The following is a 27885-nucleotide window of genomic DNA, read 5'->3' on the forward strand; positions in this document are numbered from 1 at the left end:
CGCTGATGCGGATAATGGCGGCGAATACACAAACCTGCCAGACATAGCCAGGTGAGCGTGAACGCGCATGACGTCACGCCCAGTCGATTCCGACCCGAATCCCTCTTATTTATTTTACTGTACAGGATTATAGAGGCAATCGCAGTGATCATAGAAGGGCTCATTCAGCCCATCAGGCAATTGTTTAAGCATGTATGGGTTAGAAAAACGGGTATTTTTAACATGAAATGTTGTGCAATGCACCTTTAAGAAAACTGTTATTATAATAGTATTTATTTAAACACATATTCTAACAAAAAAAGTTTAATTAAAAAAAGAAGAAAAAAGAAGAAGCAATTTTGTGTTTAGTTTACTCCCCCATGCTGTAGCGAACCAGTGCTACAACGAACTACAATGAACGTTTGGACTACAATGCGATTTTTTCAGATCTTATGAAGTCACAATGATTCTCATTTAAATAATACCTGCCCACGGAATATGCAAAAAAAGGTGAGGCCTGGCTGAGCTGCATTAGAAAAGATTTTCCACAAAATTCCCCAAACTTTGTTTGACCTTCCTAAGGCTGACGAACTTAAGAGTGCTTAAGATGTATTTTAAACACTGTTCCTGAACATTAAAACCCAAACGTTTATCTGTATGCTGAACATTTTATGGAGAACAGCTTTGTAAGCTCTCACTTTTGTAAGACACTTCACCGCTCCTTAGGAAAATTAGCCATGATTTTGTGATCGATTACGGCTTGTATCACCTTAGTTTTCCGACAAATATCACAATTAAATGGTGGATAACATCGGATCTATAATGTAAAAGAAAATTACAAACATGCCACTCTGAAACGTCTTGTGAAATCTGTGCTTGCAAAGTCTGTGCATGAAATCAGCCATTTCCTCTTGTTCGTTAACATTGTCAGGGTCTGAATCGGGCTCGAATTGGTTTGAAATTGATGCCATCCATATTCATATTTGCACTAGAGAAGAACTCGCAGTTATGGAAGGGTTGGACATTTCCTGAACACATGGTGCCAATCACAACACACTGGGACATTTCTTACAAAAACCCATGGCTTCGCTTCAGCAGGCCTTTATTAATCCCCCGGAGCCGTGTGGAGTATTCTTATCATGGATGGATGCACTTTTTTGGGCTTCAAATTTTTTCCAGCCATTCACTGCCATTATAAAGCTAGGCCATTATTTAAAGGGGTGATGAACTGAGAAATCAAAATTTACTTGAGCTTTTGACATATAAGAGATCATCATACTATAATAATATCCTGTAAGTTTCGGAACTGAAAACTACCTTGTTAGTCCAATAAAAGCTTTTATAGACATCAGGCTCAGCAAACGACTCGTTTTTCAAAGTGGGGAACTATGACGTCAAAGAGGATAAAACACCGCCTCCACAAAAGAAGATCAACGCCTACTTCAACACAGCCTGTTTAGCCCCGCCCACCGATTCGCCCAAACATTCTAAATAACATAGGACGACATGATGATTGCTTACCGGATCGAGCTACTTCCAAGCAATAAACATGCTGTTGACTAAATATTGTGCAGTGCCTGTTTGTGGAAGAAGACAGTCTGCATAAGCTTCCTTCGGATTCCAGCATGGTTAAACAACTTTATTAAATCAGTCAATCACAATTTCCCGACACGGATCTGCCAGCAACATGTAAGTAACCATGTGTATTCTAATGCCTGATCTGCGATCAGTGGTTTGTGTGTAATTATTCAAGTTCAGATTCTCTTAAAATCGTTCAATAGCCTACTGTTTATGCATCAGTGACTAAACGATCAACTTCACATAATTTCTCGTAGTATTATGAAAATAATCCTTTTTAAACTGTTATTAAAATTAGATTAAATCAGAAAGCGACCAAAGAACGATCCCTTTCCATTCGCCCAAGCTGTCAATCAAACAGCACAGCGCGAGCCGCGAGAGCTTATCTGGACACTTACCAAACTCGTGATGAAATAATGACACTGTTACACTACACAACGAAGCTCTTACTGTGTATTCACATCGTGTTTGCATTGTGATTTGGAGTAAGCATTTGTGAGAGTGCAAAAATTGCGTTGCAATGATAAGATCTTTATTCACGCGATCAACAGACTAGTCTGTCTGTCATCTGCTCAGTCAAAGCTCATCATGCTGCAACCTTTCATGTGATGGAATAGATTTAAATATAATGCTTTAAACGATACTTTTCACGATTTGTTAATCTCGATAGCAGTAATAGTAAAAACGTAGTAACAGTTTTCGAGAGAGTTCATGTAATACTAGCTATTTCATATGCAAGCATGTCAGCCAATCACAGCAGTGGGCGTTTGCACTGCAGTCTCACAGCAGACACGCCCCTTAAAACGGAGCGTTCAAATCTGAGCCTGAAATCAGGCTTGGAAAAATGGCTTTTATTTATAAATTATGACAATTTTTGATGTAAAAATCATACCAACATTATAAGGGCACCCCAGGAAACATTATAAAATAATAAAACAATCCAGTTCATGACCCCTTTAATATAACTCCGATTGTATTTGAAGAATGAATGTCATATACACCTAGGATGGCTTGAGGGTGAGTAAATCATGGGATAATTTTCATGTTTGGGTGAACTGTCCCTTTAAGGTTTTAAATCTTACTTGCATCCAAGTTTTAGAAGGAATTTGACATCATTGACATCAATTTGAGTCTGTGCCATCACACAAGCTATCATATGGCTTCAGAAGGCTTGGAATATAGTGCACAAGTAATATGGCATATGTAGGTTTTTTAGTTGTTGTCCTTTTTCACCATGAGCTACACATTTATATGTTAAAAATTCTTCCAAATTTCAGGATTTGCATTTGTGGGTGAACCGTTCTTTAAAATTGGAAAGATAGTATTATATATGCACTTCTCGTACAAGAAATCTTTTTACCAGTGACAATGAACTTAAATTGACCGATAATGTGGACATGGCTTGGCAAAGACCATGACCACCACAGAAAAAAGGGGTTTCGGAGCTAAGAGCAAAATCATTCACTAAGAAAGTGAAAAGCTAGATTGCCAGTTGTTTATTTCATTAAAACAACTGAAGTAAGGTGTTACGTCCTATAGGGCTGTCGCAGTGAATGATTCCCTTGCTGTGATTTTGAGTGGCTCAATTTAATGTGATATTATCACCATATTATTATTATGCTACATAAATAAGCGTGTTGGGGTTTTATTATATTAATAACAGTTAGTTCCGATTGTCGAATCTGTATCAGCACTGGCACGTCTCTGTCTGTGCGCACTAGACAGGCTATCAGTCAGTGCCATTACATTGTTACACCAGTAGATGGCGCCAATGGACTATCTTTATGAGTGAGTCATCATTAAACAATTCATAATAATGCTTAAAAACGCTGATTCATTTTTGAATGAAGCAAGGTGTTGAAAATAATTTAACTTTGAGTGGCAATTCACAAGGCTCAATTGACGATTAAGGCATCAACTGAGTAACACTGAAGTTGATGTTTCACTGCCACTCATAGGAAATACCCTTAAATTTTGAAAGGATCCTACGACAAATATATCTTTTATCTTCTGACTAGGGTTGTAACGATACATTGTTATATTGCGATATAAAAATGTGACAATATGTATCGATGTAAACGATATGATTCACGACATACAGTTAGTGTTATCCAAGGCTCAGCTTACTGTATTTATGAGGTATATTTCACACCAAAAATGTAATTCCGTCATCATTTACTCACATTTCAAACCTATAAGATTCTCGTTCAACTTCCAAACACAAATGAAGATATTTTAATGAAACCTGAGAGATTTCTGTCTCTCCATTTAAAGTCCATTACTCTTAAACTTAAAAGATCCCAAAAATTTCATAAAAGCATTGCAAAGATAATCAATCGAGTGGTCTAATCCAAATCCAAGTCTTCTGAAGAGACACGATGACTTTATATGATGAACAGATTTACAACAGCACACATACTGTAGTAAACACAAACATTAAAATGCTTGTGTGAAACGTGAAAACAACTTGAGATTGTTGTGAGTGTAAATGCAGAATAAAATTTTACAGTTTGGGAATAGTCATTTTGACGTGCTGTAATTGATTGCATTGTTCAAATGAAGCACATACAAGCTGGAGCGGAACTCCTCAAAGTGAAAGTGCAAACATCATTTAAATCACCATCACATTTTAGTTTTGGTAGTATGATTATTCAAAGTATTTTAGATGGTTTATTATATGTGAATAGCAATTAATAGCGGGAGAGGCAGGATATAGCGAGCACTGGGAGAGTCTGTGCAACGAATGCCTGCATTGAAAGCGTGAGTTTCAGTGACATTACTACATTAAACTACTATATGATGTTGAATTGAATTTATAATAATTCAATGGGTGGATATTTGTGGGTTCTGATAATAAAATAATAATAATAAAAATGTAATAATAATAATAAAAAACGTCTTTATTTAAAATATTGTGATAATATTGTATCGTGAGTTCAGTATCATGATTTGTATCGTATCCTGGGACCCCTACCCTACCTTCGGGTTACAAGTCCGACTCTCTAACCATTAGGCCACAACTGTGTGCGTGGAGGAACTGCCTCCGCCTCCGCCTCAGACACAGCAGACGAGATGCTGAAAAATAGCTGAATCTATAAAAATGACCCCGTTCAAAAGTTTACAATATTCTTAATACTGTGTGTCGTTACCTGGATGATCCACAACGGTGAAAACATTTGAACAGGATGGCACTGCCCTTCGGAAGCAACAGAAGATACATTTACATTTACATTTACATTTAGTCATTTAGCAGACGCTTTTATCCAAAGCGACTTACAAATCAGGACTAAATCCTACGACAGGACTAAAGATACTTAGCCTACATGTTTCCCTGGAGTGTTTCCTTCTGGAGCATCAGTGAATGTTTGAACCTTTTTTAATAGTTGTGTTTAAGTCACTCAATTGTCCTCAGTGTGAAAAGATGGATCTCAAAATCATACAGACACTTCTGGAAAGGGTTCAATTTTGCAAAAGATGCTGGAAAACTGAAGAATTTTTGTGACCTGGAGAATTTTTCTGAAGAACATTGGGCAGTTAAACAAGATCATGTTGTGGATCATCCAGATAACTACACACAGTATTTAGAATCAAGGGTTCATAAACTTTTGAACAGGGACATTTTTATAAATGCAGCAATTTTTTTGTCTTGTGGACTATATGTAAACCTCTTTTATGTAAAATATCTTATTCAGGAGAGTACTAAAAAATAAACTAACATGCATTTTGAGCATGCAATCCCATTCTGGTCTATACTCACCATGATAACTTGTCCAGCACATCTGTTAGGTGTTCACATTCAGGGCTGAGGAACGGGCTAGCCTCAGCGCAGGACATTATAGCTACCGTGTACATCTCCAACAGAGGAAGCGGATCTTCATCTGGTCTCCACTGACATCCATGCTGCATCAAAACCTGAAAGGAAAAAAAAAAGAGCCATAAATGAATGGTCCAGTGTCAGTTCAGAGTCCAAACTGTACATATATTCTCAGTGATGGCCCAAAGCCAATAACAAAAGCATCTAACAGTAGTAGTAAAAAATAATTACATATGGTACATCTGATGAAAAGTAGTGATTTATATATTATTACATTACATATGTGGAGGCCAAGTTGCGATCAAATACAATATTGACAGGATCTAGAATGATTAATTTAATCTTATAATCAAATAATTTGACAGACTGATAATTGATAACACAGCTGTTTTCTTAAAATACATGATTATTACTAAATCATCTCGATGTTACATCAGCTGATTTTTTATATATATTTACAATTAGGATTATATGATCATATATGTACCTTAAATAACTGTTCTGAGTGAAAGTAAAGGCTGCTGCTACAATAAGCTAATGTGTTAGCCATCAGAAGCAGTCACCATACATACAAACAAACAGCATGTCTGTAAGATTTAATCATTGTAAAACACAATCATGCGTCATCTCTTCAGCATACAGCTTTTTGTGTTTTTCCCATTATATTTATGAATGACTGTATTAGTATTGTTAGTTTTGTTATCGTTGGTGCAGCGATGCAAACATGCAGCATCGTCCACGAACAAAGACTGATAGATTAAAACGCATGAATAAAGTCGTACTTGACAGAAATCCCGACAAAAACTATTGGAGGCATCTAGCGTCGACTCGGAGCTCCTTTTTAATTCAGAGATAAGATCCTGAAATTTCTGTCTGAGGGCCACAGCCTCAGTCGCGCTGCCCTCCTCCTCCGCCATCTTCGCTGCATTCACACCAGCCCAAATATCTCAAACTACTACGGCCAAGGCCTGATCCAAATATTCATGAACCGTGCATTCACTATTAGAGGGCTACCGAGCAACGTCAGCACAGCCCAATTAATATTCAAGCAAAAAAAAAAAAAAAACCTGCATTACAGCGAGCAAGGTAACAGAGCGGTGCCTACAATACATATTTAATATTTATGACTGGGAAGCAGTCTCCATAGCAACTGTTTTGAAGTACGTCAAAGAAACATAATTAATATTAAATCATGACCCAATCTTTCGTCATAGTAGTATTTGAAATTTCTCTTCGAGTAGCCTACCGTTCCGGCCATGAGGGCGTCTGTCTTAATTCACAAAAAATTTACGCCATTGACACAAAAATAAATCTTTCTTACTTTCTTTGAAAACTCAGCTTGCGATTTCATAAAACAATTTAAAAGAAAAACATAGAGAGACATTTTTTTTTTGCCCCTTGTGTCCGTCTTATTAGGCATGTTTTTTAACCAAAATAATACATAGACATGATGGCATATCAGTTATCAGTCACCAGTAAACAGGCATAGAAAACAGATGGAGAAAAGAAACGAAGCATCTATGTCAAGCAATCTTAGTTTTAATTAATGTATTTGAACAATCTTACAGCAGTGACGACAAAACAAGTCAGCAATTACCAATAAAAGAGGGCTTAAATTAATATCAAGCGTATCTTGAATTAAAAAAATTCTATTTAATTCTAATAGCATTTTATGCTCTTAAGGTAGGCTATTTATGGAATTAAAAAATAATTGTTGAACACAGAATCTAGTTTACATAAGAAAATTGGCACAGTATGCATGGGTATATAGCAAACTTCTAACAATATAGTTTCACTTTAAATAGCCGATATAAGTCATTGTGAATTAAAAACAGAAAATAAGCACTGCAGTAAAATGACAGACAGGAATATAACTAAATGTAAGCAAACAAGTAAAATAGTAACATAGTGTTTTTAAGACTTGTGATAGTAACAGGTGCTACAGTGGCAGTCTGTGTGGTTCACTAGTTTGACATCATTGACAAGTACCTACAAACAAACAAACAAACAAACAAACACATAAACCATTTTTATTATATAATAACGAAAGAAATAATGTGATATAATAGCAGTTATTAGTTTAGATTTTACCCGTTTAACTTCTTTGGCTACACAGCATGTAGCTTCTGATGTGATATTTTTCGGAACAAGCATGGTTTTCTTGGACCTCAGGGGTGTGGGGTAAGCCCTAGAAAAGCAGCATCCCATACACTGATAGACAGGAGCCCCAGGATTTGAGAAAATGTTGTTCTCCTTGAGTTTGCACTCCTCACATCCAACTTGTAAATAAACACACACACACACACAAATGTGAAGGAAAACGTAGCAGTTCCATATTAAGTATTATAATTTCGTCATTGATTTTCAACTTACAGTTAGTCATATCATTTCTTGGATACAGTTGTCCAATATGAATAAGCATTAAAAACAATAATATACTTGCTCCAGCATATCTTGTCCAAAACATGATGGCTATAAACAGATGAAAAAAGAACTCACTTTACAAACAACACTCACATTTTAAAAATGCATCAAGTATGTACAAACACCCTGCTATTTTTTTCCCCCGAATGGTTTTTTTTTTCCCGAATGGTATATTTGTACATTAAGTGAATTCTTTAAGATCACAAATATTTCATTTGAATTAATTGTATTTTTTTTACCTTTGTTCTTGACTTCCAGTGAGATGTGATCAATCTGTCTTCTCAGACACAGGTATAACTACCTTTTATACCTTGCTTACGCCTTCCCCATTTTGTGTGTGTGTGAGCTTGTTGTGTGCATTGCATGTGATTGTTCCCTTGCTGACCTTGTAATCCATTAGTTAAATGAAGAACTGAATATGTACTGTAGTTTCAATTAACTATATTTTGGCTTGAGATCTCTACATTACATTGTTGATTGTGATAACAATACTAAGCTTGTACATATAACACATTTGTTCTGTTTGCAATTCCAGATTGTTACATGATTTACTGTCACATGAAGTAATCTGTAATTAACGTTGTACCTCAACTCTTCTATAAACACACAGTATCAATTGTCAAGGATGAATGTTTGCTTGCCTTGACTATCTCTCAATCTTTCCATCTGCAGCAAATCCACAAGACCTTGGTTTGGACTGTGTTGTTTCATGCCTGATGCAAAGGTAATTCAATATTTCCAATGCCAGATGGAGAGGAGTATTTGACATTAACAAACTAAGACTGTAAGAAAAGAACAATGGCAACATGCAAACATATTCCCAAAAAATGCACGTTCTCTTTTCTATTTTATGCTTTATTTTCATCTCTGCAGTTTATTTGAGACCTTTCTGCATTACTTCACCATTACCATTCTACTTTTACATTCTCTAATTATGAAAGGCAGTGTACAAAGACCTTTTAAGACCAAGTAAATAAACATTTGGAAGGGAACACAATTAACATTTTTTCTAAACATAAATGTCTAGATGAAAAACAATTCTCAACAGATCTCGATTTCACAAAATTAGCTGAAGCCTTGAATACATCTGCTCCCAACCACTAACACATCAGATACTCTATATGACACTGCAATTTCACCTGAATAGTGTTTCTGGAACTAAATACATACAATTTTCATCAATGTAAAAACAAGAATTTATTCATTTGGTGCTAAAAACTAGAAGCTCAACAATTTTTGTTCTCATGTCCTAGATTATCCAGTAGTTATATAACAATAATAATGCATGATTTAGAAACAATGGTGGTAAAACGTTATAAATTAAATACGTCAAGACAACTAATATTCAACAAATCTAAAATTGACAAAGCAGTTCTAACAAACAATTTATCATAATTTATAACATACATGACACTATAGACAGATTCAACAAACTCATTTTTCTTTTTAAGACTTTTAGGCTGGAACAAACATTTCCTCAATTGCACTACATCTCTAAACTGCAAGATTCAGAAAAGGGGCATCATGCGCATGTTTGTCAAAATCTACAAGTTACAGAAATTAATCTGCACACACAGCCATAATCTAATAACCCCCGTGGAGCAGAAATTTAGTCTTCTCTTCATTTTAAAATGAAGCGTAAGAAAACAATCCCTCATGCAACATTTTATGCCATAATTTTATGAATTTAAGATTTTTTTTAGCTAGCTGTATGTCCCAGTATAGCCCAATTTAAAGTCATGTATACGGTGTAGTACGGCAGATATGGTTAATATGGTTTTAGCCACATGAAGCTAACAATAACTATGCTGAGACTAACCGATAACCTGTTTATCAATGGTGATTAAACTGCATGGCAGACTCCAAGCAGATATGATGTGTAAACAACTGACTGAGATGTCATTGTTAAGATGAAAAAAAAAAAAATAATAATTTTGGTAAGCAAATAAGGGTTATTTTATATTAACACTACATTATTAACATAAGCTGTTACGTGCAATTAGTTTCTTGTTCACATTAGATTTGGATTTATTTATTTATTTAGGCACATGTGTCCAAAAGAGTAATTGCAATTGTCTACAATTTGCTACCACATCTTTAAATTACTATTAGTATTATTTGAAGTTAACATTATAAAATATGTAGACCTACACCACAACTAGTTAGGATAAGTTCTTTAAAATTGGGCAAGTCCAGCTTTATGGACATGACATTTGCAGTCAAAACTTGAAATATACATTCTCAGAAAATGCATTTAATACCAATATACTGAAACGTCTGTTTATATATCCATAGTCCCTTAAAGGTTGTATCAGTGATTTCAGGCCCAAAAAAAAAAAGATCACATTCATCTAATCTTTCCTAACGATCCGCTAGCTGCCCGCCCCATAAGCATGCCGTCAAAAAACGCGTCTCTGTAGGCAGCCTAGGCTCTGAGATCTGCACACAAAAACAATTGGTTTCACCAACCACTCAAAACCAAAACAAATAGTGTTCCAACCAATCACCGACAGGGTTGTGAGGTTTTGTGCTCGTGTACGGCTGCACGCGAAGTTGGAGCTGAAGAAGAAGCTGGCTCAAAACCTCACAACACCCTCCCCCTGTCGGTGATTGGTTGGAACACTATTTGTTTTGGTTTTGAGTGGTTGGTGAAACCAATTGTTTTTGTTGGACATTAGAAAGAAAACAGACTGCTCTCTGCTTATGTAATCCGTATGAAATGTGCATTTCTCTCTGGCGCGTTCACTACTGCGAATATTGCGAGTCAGCATCGTCAACTTCATCTTTGCAGCCGGCACTGACACAGAAAACACTTGTTTATTAATAAACAATTAAAATGTCTCCTTGCTATATCTGACATATCAGTGATACACAAGAGTATTCAGCTAGTCAAACCTGACATCCTTGTATAGTATAGAAAGCAGTCAGTCAACAAAAAAAGTATATAACAAATATTTCCATGGTAAAAAAAACAACAACAACCTTTCAACATTTTGACCAGTGTGGCAAAAACACTTTATTTTGGTGACACTGCATGACCAAAATACTGACTCAATAACTAGGTCTTAAAACATGAATTAATGTTTTGGGTGTGAAACTACATTTTGCTGACATGCAATAGAGATCTGATGTTCCAGCAAACAGTTGTGACAATTGCACATACAGTTTAGAGGAGGGGTGTCCAATCCTGCTCCTGCAGAGCCCAGCTTTAATCCCATTAAACACACCTGAATCAGCTAACCAAGGTCTTACTAGGCATTCTACAGTAGAAAATTTCAGGCAGGTGTGTTGAGGCAAGATCGAGCCAAACTCTACAGGACAGAATTTGGACACTCCTGGTTTAGAGAACGTTAAGTCGCTTTTGACATTTTCGAACCAGTAACATGATAGCCTACTGTAATAGTCAAGGACTACTAGGCCAATTTCATTTGTTTGATTGAAACAACGTTATTGTTGGGAGAAAACCAAATTACTATACAGCCGCAAGCTGCAATCATCAGGGTCCAAGCACCAATAGTCCATGTGAATAATTAGCGATCCAATTGAAACATATCTTATGGTGTGCTTTTTATAGCAAAGTCCATCTTGAATAATCTCTGAAAGTTAGAGTTTGATCAAAATATATTTGGTGTGTGTGGACTCATATTCATCATTTAAATTAATATGAAACGCATGGTCAAAACTATTTCAAATTAATATGAAGATCTGCAGCTCAAAACTTTATCTGAAACATGTCTTTTATTGTTATAATTTATTTCCACTGTACATGTATCAAACCGTATGCTTGCATTTACCCCACAAAAAAAAATGTCTTTAAAGAAATTTTATAATACATATTATTGTGAAAAAGAAAAATTGTCCGCATTTTAAATGGACAGCAGTATTTTTAATCATGTCTAGCAAATTAAAAATGTGTTTTATTGGTTTCTTTAACAGTTAAATAAACATTGAATGACCTATAAGCATTTCACAGATTTCTATGCACACTAATTTTATTAAACAATAATGTCAGTCAACCACAGTTACACAAATGAACTGGATCAATGCATTTATTTCCATTCAAAGGGATGAAAATGGACAGGAAAAAAAGATAGGCTTAAAAGATTCCTTATTCTGTGTCGCCCTCTAGTGGACAACATCAATATCACAGCCTTCATCTTTCAGTTGAAATGGCTGATAGTCAAGCATAATTCATGAAACTAAGCATGTTTTCTCATAATAACTTTTTCTCCAAAATGTACAAAGGGTTTCACTTTATTGCGATGGTCTCTTTAACACATTTTGTTGACTATAAATAACATTGCACCTACATGTCTACTAACTCTACAGGGTGTTAGTAGAGTTTAAGTAGACTGTTAGGGTTAGATCAAGCTGACATAGTTGCAAAGTTACTAGGACATTCTACTGACATTGGGGGACCTTTACAATAAAGAGTAAACAGATATTAAGCAGACAGTCTGCTAATACTCTAATGAGAGCTAGTTGACATGTAGTTGCAAAGTTACTTATAGTAAACAATGCTCAAAAAGGACCATCAAAATAAAGTGTTACCGTAAAAAATGGAGAAGTTTGGATTTTGTGCAAATTAACAAGAAGGGGAGGTCTTAGATCAATGAAGTTATGGGTTAATCACTTTTATTTGTTGCAGATCACTTTCTAGCTACTTTTTCCACACATTTTAGTTTCCACCAATGTTCTGTGCCCTGGGCATCTGGGCTGCCAAAGACTGGTGGAGTACTGAATACATTTCACAGGGAAAATCTTTTAAAGGTTGAAGGTGAGAGAATAGAAACCCAAAAAAACAAAGCAAAAAACAAGATAAAAAAAAAAAAAAACCTTCTGTGTACTACAAACGTGGTGCGCCATAATCATCGGGCATTCTCTCAATGTTATACCTGTAAAATAAATGTTATAACAGTTGCATTAACTTACATAGGTTAAAATAAATTCTACTGTTACAAATTAATACATATACACAATTTATATGCATTTACAAACACACACAAACATAGAAGTCCAATCTGACAAAAAAAAACTTCATAGAACAGGGTATCTGCAGGTATTAGCACTAATAATACTTTATAACACCACAACCCCCCACCCTTAAAAACCTTTTGGTATGCTTTTTAGAAAGACAAATGAAAAGAAAAAAATTATAATAATTTGGGAATAATCAATATATTATAAACAATGTACTTCTATTGTGTGAATGACATGCAATCAATAAAAAAAAGTATCTAATTTGATGAATATTTTCTGCCTATACGACATTCATGGATATTGGTTTAAGGCAGCCATGACAGTTATGTTACATCATTAAGCCAGTAGGTGGCAACAAGTGATCTTTTTGAATATTATAAATTAATCATTCAATCATTCAACTTAATTGTAAAAAAAAAAAATCTGAAATGAAACATGAGGATTCTGTGCTGCACTGTTGATCCAGCTTTGGCTTTGTTCTGAATAATTTTTGTTTGTGAAGTAAAGCAGACAAAATAACTGGTAGGCTGCACGATATTGAAGAAAAATGCGATATGCGATAACTCATTAAATAATAATAATATTCGATAATGTACTTTAATGCTTAAAGTGTGTAAAATAAACTTAAATTATCTTTAAAATAGCTTTAAAATTATATAACCTACATATGTGTTTCACTTTTTTTTTGCGACAAGAAAACATCCCTACAACTTTTGAAAGTGAACAGCAGTGTTTTACTGTGTTATTACTGTGTAATTACTGTGTAAGTGTTAATTTAACATCAGTGTAAACCATGGGGTTTAGGGTGTCAGGAAGGCATTAGGGTTATTTAACAACAGAAACTGAATAATCAAATGTAAAAATAAAAAACTGCTTAGTTTTCACTGTATGAATTAAATATATACTGATTCTAATTAAAGCTACAGAAGTTATTCAGCCAAGAGCAGTGAGTGATTTTCTCTTTGTCTTTTGTTCATGACCCCAGTTATTGCATGCCGTTGCGATATGTATATTGCGATATATACATTTGTGATATTTCGATAATTTCGATATATTGTGCAGCCCTAACAACTGGCAACTCAAATTTAGGTTACTCTCGTTTTACCTTCTTGTTTAGTAAAAATATAATCCAACCAAATAGTAGCTACACCATTTCCCACTTGATAAAGGCTTTATTCAATTTCTGGAGCTTGCACATAACCTAGGCTCTCCCTCTCTCTTGCACTCACCAACTAGTAAGTGAACCCCCTACCAACCTCACCCCCCACCCTCCAGGACCCCTCATTAGTAACATTAATGCTAGGCTTAGCTAAGGGTCAATTCATACATTGGTAATTAAACCAGTTCTTAATTAAGCCAAGCAGAGCGAGAGCTGGTGTACCTGTGATTGGAGATGTACATGATTGGGACTCCTGGGATCTTCCGAATCCTCCTTTTTAGGTCCCTGTCCACCGTGGCCACAATGTAACACTTGTGCTAGTGGAGCAAAAGGGAATCATTTGATCAGAATGTAAAGCAAAATATAAAATATGTATCGGCTCTGTGGTTAGAATTGTTTCATAGTTGATAGAAAATGATTAATTTGACATTGAAATCACAAATCTTATTTATTTTTTACTTCAAACATACTGTATGTTTCAAACATACATTTGGTATCTATTAACCCTCATAATGCAATTAAAATATGCATATGATTTTTACATTGGAACGTAATCTTATAAAAAAAATAATCTGATCAATAACTTCATTCATTCTCACTGTCACCATGTTATTACTACTTTTACATCCTTTTTAATGAATACATTTGTTTTTCATGAAAAATTCTATATCCAGAATTAAAAAATATATCATATTTAATTTATAACATAATTATTATAGAATTACCAGTATCAACTCCTTTGAAATCAATGAATTTAATTGAATTAATTGGAACTTATAACACATGACTGCTCAAAAATAGTCCAAATACATGGTTCCAACAAACCATCAATATTATTCTGGAATGTTTTAAAACAAAATATATTAATTTTACTTGCATAAACTTTAACTTCCAGATGAAAAAGAACCATTGCAGCATGAAAAACTAATCAATAGGTGTGCATAAAAAAAAAATAAAAAAAAACAGCAACAAAATTCGGTTCCACTTTATTTTGATAGTCCACTTTAGACATTCTACTAACTAGAAGTAACTTTGCAACTACATGTCAACTAACTCTCGTTAGTATTAGTAGGCTGTAGTAGACTGTCAGGTTATGGTTAGGTGTTAGGGGTTCGGGTTAGTAGAATAAGTTTTCATGTAGTTGCCAAGTTACTTATAGTCTGTAGAATATCTGTTTGGGGACCATCAAAATAAAATGTTAGCAGATATTAAGCAGACAGTCTACTGATGACAGTTAGCTGACATGTAGTTGCAAAGTTACTTATAGTTAGTAGAATGTCTAAAGTGGACTATCAAAATAAAAGTGTTACCCAAAATTCAATCCCAAAAGTGTGAGACATGATGAATAACAGCGTCATCCTACTTCCAGCATCTACTGTAAATGTAAATCTAACTCAAATTCCTCAGTTGATACTTGGGTCAAAATGGAAGGTTTATTTTTTTTATTGGTTCTATCCAAGTGCGACGCACAAATCCTGAAAAGTGAAGCCAAAACGTTTTGATCGCCCCCAGGAGGCTGGACGCAGTTTAGGCCATAAACCCCACCCTCTCCATATAATCTAATGGGACAGGAGACAAACTAAACAATTAAATTACAATTAAAAATGTTTTTTTCAAAGATCGTTTCTGTCATTTTAGGTAGTTTTAATCACGCTGATGTAAGTTCAAGTGTTCGGTTTTAAAATAAGTTTGATTTTAGTGTGAAGTCTTCTCTGAGCGGCATTTCCATAACTTTATTTTACACCAGCATAAGGTGTTGTTCTGCATTAAACTGTACAAACCGAACCTGTGGGAGTGAGGGCGGGACCTTGATACCACAGCTTCACTTCACGCTCACTACTGCGCAGACTCAGGCTCAGAATCTGCGTAATCAGCGCAAGATGTCAGCGCCATATTAGGACTTTGGCGGCTTAATTTTTCTCCAATGGAAGAGAGTGAAGGTACGTCATCCACCTTTTTTTTTTACAGTCTATGGTTCTATCTCTTAAAGGTGTCATATTATGCCCCTTTTCACAAGATGTAATATAAATCTATGGTGTCCCCAGAATGTGTCTGTGAAATTTCAGCTCAAAATATCCCCCCGGATCATTTATTATAGCTTGTCAAATTTGCCCCTTTTTGGGTGTGCCCAAAATACGCACTGCTTTTGTGTGTCCCTTTAAATGCAAATGAGCTGCTGCTCCCAGAAGATGGCCGATCATTTACATGAGTTTCGGATACTCTGGCAATAACAAAACACGTGAATTTCAGGCAAATATCCAGTAGCGGAGTGCAGCCTTACGTAGGTTGCAACTTTTAGACGCACATGGATGTTTCTGAATGGTTAGTGGATATATACATTTATGTAGTTGTGGAGTTACATTGATTCATCTCATCGACTTGCATGTATCGTCATGTTTATCTTTTACACAAGTTGACAGTTCCCTGAGGTCTCATTTTTCGGTCAAATAGTGTTCTGTGCTCATCTGTGCAGCAACGACAGAACAGTTTGCTGCTTTGCTCAAACTTTTGCCTGGTTACACTGTTGTCGTTTGCGAAAACCAAATGGCGGCGCCGTGAGTGGAAACGTGCAGATTACGTCAGAAGGGGAGCGAAATCTGATCGGCTTCTTTGCAAAGTTGCAGTACTAAAAACAATATGCATTTGTCTCCCTGTTCTATTTGTGAATCTTTAATTTATTAGGGAATACGAAACAATTCTAACCCCACAGCTAACAAAGTTCTCATACCTGTGTTACTCTTTGTACCAAGCAGTCATCAGCATACGTTCCTTTGTGTGAGCAAGGCAAGCGATCAAAGCGGGGATCTTTGGCAATCCTGCACAAAAAGTTCAAAAAGCCATAAAAAGCAAGGAAGGAAGAGTAGCTATTTTCACAAATGAAAACTGCAGTAAAATTGCAGAACATTTTCTGGTAAATGCACCATATCTACTTTCTTATATCTTATATATATATACCATATCTTTTATCTTTTAACTATTTTGCTACCATTCACAAATCAGCAAAGAAATGCTGTTGAAACTGTGATGATATCAAATTGTAATTTTCGGAAAATGACACTGCTGCGCACAAATGTGGTTAATCTTATGACCAACTTTTCAGGCAATGCTACTTCTATCTTATCCCACCAAATTGCTGAAGCCAATCTGCAAACTATTTAAAAAAAAACAAGCCCTGTTCACACATGACTTCTTAACAGAAAAATGCCTTTAAATACACCTAAGGGCAAACAAAGCTAGTTCCAACAATCAGAGAGTACTAGAACAGAAGAAATCTCAGAATCAAATCCTTGAGAAAAAAAAACATAGCTCCATAACATAAATCTGCAAGATATTTATCATTTTCAAAACCATAAGATGTATCAAAAATTTGATTTTGTTTAGTGCTGTGGAATATCTTTTTTACAATTCTGCATCGATTTAATTTTTTTGTTGTTGTAAGTAAAGTACTGTTATTATTAATAAAAAAGTTGCGTATGTGCGTCGGAAGCAAAGCACGTGCATCTGATGTTCGTAGATATTGTATCTAACTTCTTGAAAGCAGATATCTGGGCACATCAAACATCAAAAGAAAAGATGGAATCACTCACTGCTTTTGACTGAATAACTTTTGTAGCTTTAATAATAATACATTTAATTTTAATTAATACACTAAAGACTATGCAGTGTTTATTTGATTATTCAAATTCTGTATTCAAGTGTTGGGTAAGGTACTCTAAAAAAGTAATTACTAGCTACTAATTGCATCTTCAACAGAGTAATTAGATTATTCTCTCTAAAAAGTATTGCATTAGCATATATATATATATATATATATATATATATATATATATATATATATATATTATATTATATATTATATTATATATATATATATATTATATATTATATATATATATATATATATATATTAGGGCTGCACGATAAATCGCATGAGATTGTTATGCGCATCTCGTCAGTAAAGCCGGTTCCTTGATTAGTAGTAAATCGCCATCACCTGCTTTCAGATGGAGCGGCATTTACTACAAAGAGCCGTAGTTAACTGACAAGCTGAGCCATATCGCATTAATTATCGCTGGCGATACGTCTTACAATTTAAAAGAACTGTTTTCTATTTTAAAATATTTTAAAATGTCATTTATTCCTGTGATCAAAGCTGAATTTTCATCATCATTACTCCAGTCTTCAGTGTCACATGATCCTTCAGAAATCATTCTAATATGATGATTTGATGCTCAAGAAACATTTATGATTATTATCAATGTTGAAAACAGTTTTTTACATTTTCATTTCATGATGCTATGATGAATAGAAAGTTCAAAAGAACAGCATTTATCAGAAATGGAAAGCTTTTGTAACATTAAACACTACCCATCAAAAGTTTGGGGTCAGTAAGAGTTTTAATTTTATTTTTGGGGGAAAGAAATAAATCACTTTTATTCATCAAGGATGAGTTAAATTGATCAAAAGTTACAGCAAAGACATTTATAATGTTAGAAAATATTCTATTTTAAATAAATGCTGTTCTTTTGAACTTTCTATTCATCAAAGAATTTTGAAAAAAATTGTACACAACTGTTTTCAACATTGAAAATAATAATAAATGTTTTTTGAGCATAAAATCAGCATATTAGAATGATTTCTGAATGATCATGTGACACTGAAGACTGGAGTAATATTAAAATAGAAAACAGTCATTTTAAATTGTCATAATATTTCACAATATTACCTTATAATATTACTATTATCATCACAATAACACACACACACACACACACACACACACACACACATATATATATATATATATATATATATATATATATATATGTGTGTGTTTATGTGTGCGCGTGTATATATATATATATTTATTCAATATGAAAATGAACAACAAACACAAATAGTGCAGCAAGTAGTGTAAACAATTGTGAAAAGCGTCTTGTGCAACAAAAATACAAACAGTGCAAAGGATTTTCACAAACTATTAGTATTTACAATATACGAAACGGAACTCTTGGCTGTGCCAGTTATCTCAGTCGGACGCAATTCCACTGGGACATTGTGTAGCGACTCATTTGAAAACACAAATTTTAGTGCCTCATCCGATGTGTACCGCTGTTTTATATTTGTTTTTGAATTGTGTTATGCTTTGTCAGAGAGTGCTCTCATGCAAATCTGTTATTTTGTGTTTGTTTTCATGCACACAAATATGCATGCACGCACGCACTCACGCAACTACTTTCACTTTGCGTCAGTTCAAGTTTCCAACGAAAGATGCTAATTGGTGGAGCAAAAAAACAAAACCTATGTTAATTGTTTGAGTAGGCGATAGTTCAACCAATCTGGGCATGGGGGTTGGAATAAGCATCAACAATCGTTCCTGTTTGGCTCAGAGGAACAAACCGCATGGTTTTTTTTGACGAATCAATGCTGATCAAAACTTGATGACGCAATCACATTCACTACGGGGTCTCTGAATGTACAAACACAAAAAACGCGTTCTTTTTACGAGACTTCAAAAGTTATTAAACATTTCAAAAGTTATTAAACATTTAAGAACAATAGTTATTTTTTAGCTGCGGCTGGCTGTATTGGTCTTTAAGGGTTTACTGAGCTGTTAAAATTCGACATATTAGGCAAATGATTAAGAGTGAATGTGTGCATATTTTAAGATGAAACTTATTTTCAAATAGTTAAAAATTGATTACTTTCAATTGGCTTGGTCCGAGACACTATTTGGTACATGCATGTCATTTAAGAGTGTATTACCGCAAAGCCACTCGAAACTTCATTCCTAATTTCTCAAGCTCAGCCATCACACAGTCTGTTATGCAAGGAACACCTGTAACGCAACAAAAGAAGTTTTTCACACATTACTCAAGTAATCATGAAAAAAATAAAATAATAAATGCATAAAACATATTAGCTTGAAAAGTACAAATGTATGTGTTATTAGTTTAGTCTGATTGTGTTGGTCTGTAATTATCACTGAGATCATATTTAATCAGTAATCAATGCAGAAACTGTGATTCCAAAGGGTTCACAAACGTTTTCTTGCAACTGTTCCCTATTCAAAGGATCATGATCCATCACTTTGACTGACTGGGTTGTAATTTTTCCATCATGTTATTTTTTTCCCCTCACTATCGCCATCTGTAGTTAAAATTAAACCAAGACCCACTTCAGAACAATTCATGTTATTCATTCATTCAAGTTTAGTTATTCATTCAAATTATGTTACAGATGAATGCACCTTCAAAAAAGCTGTTAAATTCTATTGCCAGTATATATACATATACATACATACCATACATATATATATATATACACATACATACATACACATACATACATACATACATACATACACACACATATATATGTGTGTGTGTGTGTGTGTGTGTGTGTGTGTGTGTGTGTGTGTGTGTGTGTGTGTGTATATATATATATGTGTGTGTGTATATATACAGTGAGGAAAATAAGTATTTGAACACCCTGCTATTTTGCAAGTTCTCCCACTTAGAAATCATGGAGGGGTCTGAAATTGTCATCGTAGGTGCATGTCCACTGTGAGAGACATAATCTAAAAAAAAAAATCCAGAAATCACAATGTATGATTTTTTAACTATTTATTTGTATGATACAGCTGCAAATAAGTATTTGAACACCTGAGAAAATCAATGTTAATATTTGGTACAGTAGCCTTTGTTTGCAATTACAGAGGTCAAACGTTTCCTGTAGTTTTTCACCAGGTTTGCACACACTGCAGGAGGGATTTTGGCCCACTCCTCCACACAGATCTTCTCTAGATCAGTCAGGTTTCTGGGCTGTCGCTGAGAAACACGGAGTTTGAGCTCCCTCCAAAGATTCTCTATTGGGTTTAGGTCTGGAGACTGGCTAGGCCACGCCAGAACCTTGATAGGCTTCTTACAGAGCCACTCCTTGGTTATCCTGGCTGTGTGCTTCGGGTCATTGTCAAAGCATACCCAGCCTCGACCCATCTTCAATGCTCTAACTGAGGGAAGGAGGTTGTTCCCCAAAATCTCGCAATACATGGCCCCGGTCATCCTCTCCTTAATACACTGCAGTCGCCCTGTCCCATGTGCAGAAAAACACCCCCAAAGCATGATGCTACCACCCCCATGCTTCACAGTAGGGATGGTGTTCTTGGGATGGTACTCATCATTCTTCTTCCTCCAAACACGTTTAGTGGAATTATGACCAAAAAGTTCTATTTTGGTCTCATCTGACCACATGACTTTCTCCCATGACTCCTCTGGATCATCCAAATGGTCATTGGCAAACTTAAGACGGGCCTTAACATGTGCTGGTTTAAGCAGGGGAACCTTCCGTGCCATGCATGATTTCAAACCATGACGTCTTAGTGTATTACCAACAGTAACCTTGGAAACGGTGGTCCCAGCTCTTTTCAGGTCATTGACCAGCTCCTCCCGTGTAGTTCTGGGCTGATTTCTCACCTTTCTTAGGATCATTGAGACCCCACGAGGTGAGATCTTGCATGGAGCCCCAGTCTGAGGGAGATTGACAGTCATGTTTAGCTTCTTCCATTTTCTAATGATTGCTCCAACAGTGGACCTTTTTTCACCAAGCTGCTTGGCAATTTCCCCGTAGCCCTTTCCAGCCTTGTGGAGGTGTACAATTTTGTCTCTAGTGTCTTTGGACAGCTCTTTGGTCTTGGCCATGTTAGTAGTTGGATTCTTACTGATTGTATGGGGTGGACAGGTGTCTTTATGCAGCTAACGACCTCAAACAGGTGCATCTAATTTAGGATAATAAATGGAGTGGAGGTGGACATTTTAAAGGCAGACTAACAGGTCTTTGAGGGTCAGAATTCTAGCTGATAGACAGGTGTTCAAATACTTATTTGCAGCTGTATCATACAAATAAATAGTTAAAAAATCATACATTGTGATTTCTGGATTTTTTTTTTTAGATTATGTCTCTCACAGTGGACATGCACCTACGATGACAATTTCAGACCCCTCCATGATTTCTAAGTGGGAGAACTTGCTAAATAGTAGGGTGTTCAAATACTTATTTTCCTCACTGTATATATATATATATACACACACACACACACCTAAAGGATTATTAGGAACACCATACTAATACTGTGTTTGACCCCCTTTCGCCTTCAGAACTGCCTTAATTCTACGTGGCATTGATTCAACAAAGTGCTGAAAGCATTCCTTGTGTGGCATGTGTACAGAGTGTGTATGTTGTAAACTGTGTGTTGCTGCATAGCAATCCCTACAGTCATCAACACATCCAAAATACATTCACTCACTTCACATTAGCATTATTGTAAATAATTCTGAGAAAAGAATGTGGGGACTTACATTTAGCATAGAGACAGTCCATCATTGACTGGACAACATCTAATTTGGCCTTAATAGAAAAGTTGATAAAGTTGGTATCAACAAGGATGTAATATGGAGGTCCAAGCTGGGTGTTGTATTGAAAGAACAGACAAGATGGATACTTTGCTCTGAAAAAAAAGTGTTGAGGCAAAGATTATTTCTCCTAACATACAATAACTAATGCAAACACTCAACATATTACTATAAATATCTCTATAGGAATTACAATGATCATTCATTTTATGTTGCTGCAAGCACACCCGGAATGTTTTTTGTGTTTTTTTTTTTCAAAGAGCTCAATGGACTCTCTCTAAATTCATATGACATGAGCATAAACCCAGAACTCGACATAATGCAATATAGTAAACTCAATGGGGGTTTGTCATTTCCTGACTTTAAATAATTTTATCAAGCATTTCAAATAAAACCTGGGTTAAACCTGACTCTCCTGTTCCATGGTGAGCTCTAGAAACGAATATAACCCCACTCTGTTCACTTAAAAGATCTCCCCTTTTCAAGTGTCTCAAAATGCTCTTTTGAAAACTGATGGACCAATCCTAGAACATTCCCTTGATGAATGGAAAAAGATTGAAAAAAAGAATAATAGGAGGCCCATTTTATATAAAGACAACACCCCTATGGCATCATTGTTTATGTATCGGTAAAAAGCCATTTGTATTTAAGACTTTGGCATTCACACGCTGAATGACTTTTGTGAGGAGGGCATTAAATAATTTCAGTGTTTTTTTTCTTTCTTTACACCTATACTTTTCTTATACTCAGCTCTGAAAGCCGATGGCAGGTCCTCAAATAGCAGACTGTGGTTCAGTTCCGGTCTCTGGCTTGGTTCAAACCGGACCATGAAACAATGACAAGGGTAGCACCATTTTACTGTTTCTACCGTTTAAAGTGAGCAGCGTGTCAAAACAACAGAGCTGTACACACTCAAGCACTCAGGGTCGTTTATGGTAATGATCTTTTGGCGCTATATCCTCTAATATTTTGCGCCGCTGGCAAAATCAGCAATGCAAGTTTGAGAGGTGGCGCTCCACCAAATCTCGCGAGAATCACGACTTGCTTTACGGCACGACGTCACATGCATCAACAACATTTGAAGCAGCCTCTATGGAAGACACTAACACGCATTTCAGACGTGAATCATGGCAGAGTCGATGAAGAAAGCGTGTGTGTGATCCCTAAAGACCATCCAGCACTTAAATATTCTAGAAGTCCTAATTTTAAACGTATTATTATTATTTTAGTTACTTTTAATCTAATGACACAACGTGTGTTCTTTAAACTTAAACATGTTTCGAAAACTAAACTGCCATTATAGCAGATGTACCAGATGAGTACCAGACACGGTAAAAGATGATGTGTTCTAAAAGACGACGTGTTTTCACTTGAAGTTTTGCAAAATGTTCATTTATCACAAATAACTTGGATGTATCTACTGATAGCTACATTTACTGGACAGTTTCATTAAAGTTATCTCTGGGTTAAAATACCTCTGGGAATTGCATTGATTACCTTTCCTTAAGTCCCTAAACCTAACTTTTCACTAACAGCTAGCCTACATTTGAAGAAAATTTTGAATAGATACATTATTCTGGTGTATATTGTGAGCCAATGTTGTTATGTCATGCCATTCACATAAGCAGATTTCAATTTCATTTGATGTATGGCAAACTCTAAAAGGTAACAAACACAATATTAGAGAGAATTCAAACTTACACTTCCTGTTCTTTAATGGCTGACGGATCTTCTTTCTTCTTCTTTTGTGTTTTTGCTCTGTCCTGTTTTTTTCTAGACAATAAACAAAACAAAAACAAAAACAAGCAAAGTTTTTATCAGATGTAATCAAAGATCAACACAGTGATGAACTGTGTTTAGTGATGCTGTTGCCGATGATCTACTGTTTTTACAGTATTTATACGTTTTTATTTTTTTATTTTAGGATTACACCATTGTGCTGTTGAATGCTTGATTATGATTGGTTTACAGACATTCTAAGGTATGCAATTAAGCACACATTTTTTTACTGCCCTCTCTGTCTCTCACATGCACAGGCAGACAGACGAGAGATACACATTCACTTTTGTCAGTGCTGCCCAGTTACTTTATAGATAAAAAAAAGTTTCACAACTAAAGTCACATGACATTCTACAGAGGAGTTAGCTTTGAAATTTTGCAGATGCTGCATACTGCCCAACACTGATGACAGCTGCACAGATGCAGGTAATTCACACAAAATTAAAGTCAACATGAAATCAAATCTCTTCTCTGATCACGTGTATACTGAAAGTGGGTGAGCAATGAGGTTGTCAATAGAGCATCACAGTCCCACCCACAGCCCGAGAGCGCTTAGGTGCCGGAAGTAAATTTCCCATTCATTTCTCCCATTGACGTTTTGGAAAATCCGTATCTAAAGAGTTTTAGAGCATGTCTGAGGATAACCAGCTACGGCTGAACTCATAGGCATACAACATATTATTTCGAGTGAAAAAACGACGAGAAAATCCCCAAAAAGTCAAAGGTACAAGACTGTGTATATATTTTCATTTCCGAGCGAAGGAACTACTCATCCCATAAACCACCGCGCCTCACTGAAGTCGACTGAAGCCACAACCGCAAAAGAGCCTTTAGAGCGACTTTCAAATCTGACGACAGCCACGCGAACTTTTTCTTGTGCAGTTTATAGCAGTTCTTTCAGTAGTAATCGTGTAAATAATAGTGTTTTTTATAGGTATTGTGTATTGAATTTTATATTTATCATCGTGTATTTTATATTGTGTGCGTGTGTGAAAAGCGGTTAACGATAACGTTAGCAACATGGTGCAGTGCTTTGTACCTGACTGCAATTACCGCTCAGTGGTCAACACATGTCTTTTTTTTTAATGATCTTCAGTCTTCACGGACTTTCGCGGGGTTTAACCAGACAGTTACACGAGCTCCACCAATCAGATGCATCACTGTGGGATTGTGGGATTGTTCAGGATTGTGGGTAATGAAGTACTTCTCCAAGACATCGCGAATAAAAGGCATTTATCCCAAAACAAGGTTAGTGCCCCATGAACTTTTGGCGGTTATATGAGCATATACAATCGCTTAGTACAGCCGTAGCTGGTTAAGTCCATAAAAGTGCATCCATCCATGATAAAAGTGCTCCACACAGCTCTGTGGGGTTAATAAAGGCCTTCTGAAGCGAAGCGATGCAATCGTGTGTAAGAAAAATATCCATATTTAAAACTTTATCGACTAAAATAACTAGCTTCCGGCAGACGGCCGTACATACGCATCGATTTACAATTAATAACACTTGACCTGACACATCGATGAATGCGGGAGTGCAGAGAATAGAGCAAAACAAAACACCATTCACGAATTGGAAGTCTAAACGAGAATTTTTAAAGAGAAATGTGGGAGGAGCTTGAGTTTGTTGCCCATCCCTATTTGTTTGAACCGCGAGAGGCCTAAAAGCTTGCTCTATTCTCCTGCACTATTCTCTGTACTCCTACACTCTAAAAAGTTTAACTATGACTTACTTACTTTGTTTGGTGAAACATTTTTACACTCATGTAGTACATGTACATGTAAATGTACATGTAGTACATTTTAAAGCTGTGAAATCAATGAACTACTGTATGAATTGAGTAAATACAAGTAAAAAAAAAAGTAAATCTGAGTAACTGCATCTGGTACATTAACAAATAAAATTGAGTAGAAATAATTTAACATTTAAAAACCAATATTTATGAGTAATATTAATTGTTTTTATTAATGAGTAATATTAACTTCCATACAATAGTAGTATTCCATACAACCACCAGTATACATGACATGGCCTTTAATGTTGATGAGTACAGCAATACAGCATATTTTACACTGTTTTAACATGTAGGCTATAGGCTATTTATCATTTTTGGGTGAACTAACCCTTTAAATCAATGGCTGAAAAAAATGCTGCCTCCACAATTAGCATAAGAAGGTAAGAAGACAATATGTCAAATCCCAAATCTAGCGCATCACATCCTGTCTACAGGAAAACATTCATCTGATCAATTTTAGAAGGCAGAATAGAGGAATTTTTCGGTACCTATGGTATCCCACCACCCTACCTATAATGCCTACGACATGATCAACAATTGTAATCTAAACATGGAGTCGCATATTGTGTGGCATAATAAAACACATAGGAAGGCTATAATAGTTTGGTCAAATATTGCATTTTGGTTGTGGGGAACAGTCTGGAAGAGGGACAAAAATAAAACTCAGCCTTTAAGAAGCTGCTGCTAGTAATCATGGTATTATTACTTATATGATGACTAAAATGAACCACGGTTCAGACCTAAAATAACTGTTTACTACAATACTTGGTGGGATGTATATCACAAGATATTAATAATGCACTAACAATTTATAATTTGGAAGAAACAGACAGAAATAACATTATTTGTCAATATTTCAATAATTCCAATCATAGACAATATTTTGGGCGATTTACCCGTTTAAGCTGAACAATGACTGAACACTGGTTAACTGAGACGCTTTTCAACAGAGGTGTTCTGAACGGCGGTGTTTATCATGTGTAATGAAAGTACTTTGCAATGATTTTCCAATACATTACATTCCCTTATTTGTAACACACTTGCTTATAGATAAAATAACAATAATACAAATAATGATACTCACATCCTCTGATCCTTCAAACTGATCATTCTTTTCATGGTAGCATATTTTTTCGTTTTCTTCTGTTTTCCCTAATTCACACAAACACAAGTTGTCATTCAACCAAAAAAGTAATAAAGCGATTATGTACATTATCTAACAAACGCTGTTGAACATTGTTGACATAAACCCTTAATTTTACCATGACGGCAGAATATGCTCGAGATTTTCACTCTCTAGCCCTCGTGTGTTAAACTTTGCGACAAAGAGTATTTCGACGTCATTATCATGCGACACAATCCACATTTTACTTACGCTGCGCCATTTCCTACGTCATTTCTTGCGCTAGATACTGCGGTGTTTCCGGTTCTCAGTGACATCCATCAAGGTAAATATATAGAAGACAATACTGCAGCTGTTCGCTAAATATGAATTGCTATATGAACTCATACAGTACGTCTGGGTTTGTTGTTTACTTTGTATGTCAGTGTTGTCTCTATGAATGACATTGTTTGATTTTTATTTTGCGTCGCATATTTTCTGTTAATGCCACTGTGATACTTTAAGATATGCATGGTTGGATTTTCATTAGGCAACACACACTAAAAATGTCAAGGACGTTTTTCTCTGTATTTTGCTTCACTAGTATGCACCAATATTGTATAATATTAAAGCCTGTACTGATATATATTTATATTTGAATGTTTAAAGACCAAAATGACTTTTGAACGGTGGAGCTACAGTCATTGTTTAACAGAAGCCTGTCACTCGGTGAAACTAGTGCACGTGTAGATCTGCCTTTTAAGGGCATGAGAATGGATGCTAAGTTGTTAATGTATTCTTAAATTACTGATTAAACACATACTCATCTCGAAAGTTATAATATCTTTAAAACACAACACAAA

The 27885-nt window shown here is 35.5% G+C and overlaps 4 protein-coding genes across 9 annotated transcripts in view; 1 reads left to right on the forward strand and 3 right to left on the reverse strand.

The window, feature by feature from the left end:
* znf292a (zinc finger protein 292a) overlaps positions 1-6431 on the reverse strand; it is a 32884-nt gene extending 26453 nt beyond the window's left edge. For both annotated transcript variants that reach the window (XM_084393890.1, XM_084393889.1), the window contains exons 1-2: positions 6154-6431; positions 5315-5469 (exon numbers count right to left, since the gene is read on the reverse strand). In XM_084393890.1, coding sequence (XP_084250016.1) covers positions 5315-5469; positions 6154-6288 — 290 coding nt within the window. In that variant the 5' untranslated portion in view covers positions 6289-6431. The remainder of the gene's footprint in view (positions 1-5314; positions 5470-6153) is intronic.
* Positions 6432-7221: 790 nt separating this feature from the next.
* cga (glycoprotein hormones, alpha polypeptide) lies at positions 7222-7955 on the reverse strand. Its single transcript, XM_084393916.1, has 3 exons — positions 7745-7955; positions 7463-7650; positions 7222-7360 (listed from the first exon to the last, which is right to left on the reverse strand). Exons 1-3 carry the CDS (start codon positions 7836-7838, stop codon positions 7286-7288), a joined length of 357 nt encoding a protein of 118 aa, XP_084250042.1. The 5' UTR covers positions 7839-7955; the 3' UTR covers positions 7222-7285.
* A 2828-nt stretch (positions 7956-10783) lies between these two features.
* On the reverse strand, positions 10784-27303 carry fcf1 (FCF1 rRNA-processing protein). The gene is made up of 8 exons (XM_084393915.1): positions 27183-27303; positions 27005-27072; positions 24047-24118; positions 22292-22440; positions 19701-19773; positions 16663-16750; positions 14157-14251; positions 10784-12690 (listed from the first exon to the last, which is right to left on the reverse strand). The coding sequence occupies exons 1-8, from the start codon at positions 27183-27185 to the stop codon at positions 12642-12644; spliced, it is 597 nt and encodes a 198-aa protein (XP_084250041.1). The 5' UTR covers positions 27186-27303; the 3' UTR covers positions 10784-12641.
* Positions 27304-27312: 9 nt separating this feature from the next.
* The window catches only part of arel1 (apoptosis resistant E3 ubiquitin protein ligase 1), a 65407-nt gene continuing 64834 nt past the window's right edge, over positions 27313-27885 (forward strand). Inside the window, exon 1 of one of the 5 annotated variants that reach the window (XM_084393899.1) lies at positions 27313-27368. The gene's annotated coding sequence lies outside the window, so the exon portion shown is untranslated. Of the gene's footprint in view, positions 27434-27885 lie in introns of all 5 variants that reach the window. The other 4 variants (XM_084393904.1, XM_084393902.1, XM_084393900.1 and 1 more) reach the window with 4 other exon arrangements.

This window comes from Rutilus rutilus (genome assembly GCF_951802725.1).
Source record: "Rutilus rutilus genome assembly, chromosome: 21".
Classification (NCBI taxonomy): Eukaryota; Metazoa; Chordata; class Actinopteri; order Cypriniformes; family Leuciscidae; genus Rutilus; species Rutilus rutilus.

What these genes read in the sequence shown, in the direction of transcription:
- cga (XM_084393916.1), bottom strand. Translation starts at nt 7,838, where the DNA reads ATGTTTTGGACAAGATATGCTGGAGCAAGTATATTATTGTTTTTAATG. An exon ending in AAGAAATGATATGACTAACT is followed by an intron (nt 7,651 to 7,744) that starts GTAAGTTGAAAA and finishes TTTATTTACAAG; the next exon opens with TTGGATGTGAGGAGTGCAAA. An exon ending in TAGCCAAAGAAGTTAAACGG is followed by an intron (nt 7,361 to 7,462) that starts GTAAAATCTAAA and finishes GTTTGTTTGTAG; the next exon opens with GTACTTGTCAATGATGTCAA.
- fcf1 (XM_084393915.1), bottom strand. An exon ending in AGTTTGAAGGATCAGAGGAT is followed by an intron (nt 24,119 to 27,004) that starts GTGAGTATCATT and finishes TTTATTGTCTAG; the next exon opens with AAAAAAACAGGACAGAGCAA. An exon ending in GCCATTAAAGAACAGGAAGT is followed by an intron (nt 22,441 to 24,046) that starts GTAAGTTTGAAT and finishes CTTTTTTTTCAG; the next exon opens with AGCAAAGTATCCATCTTGTC.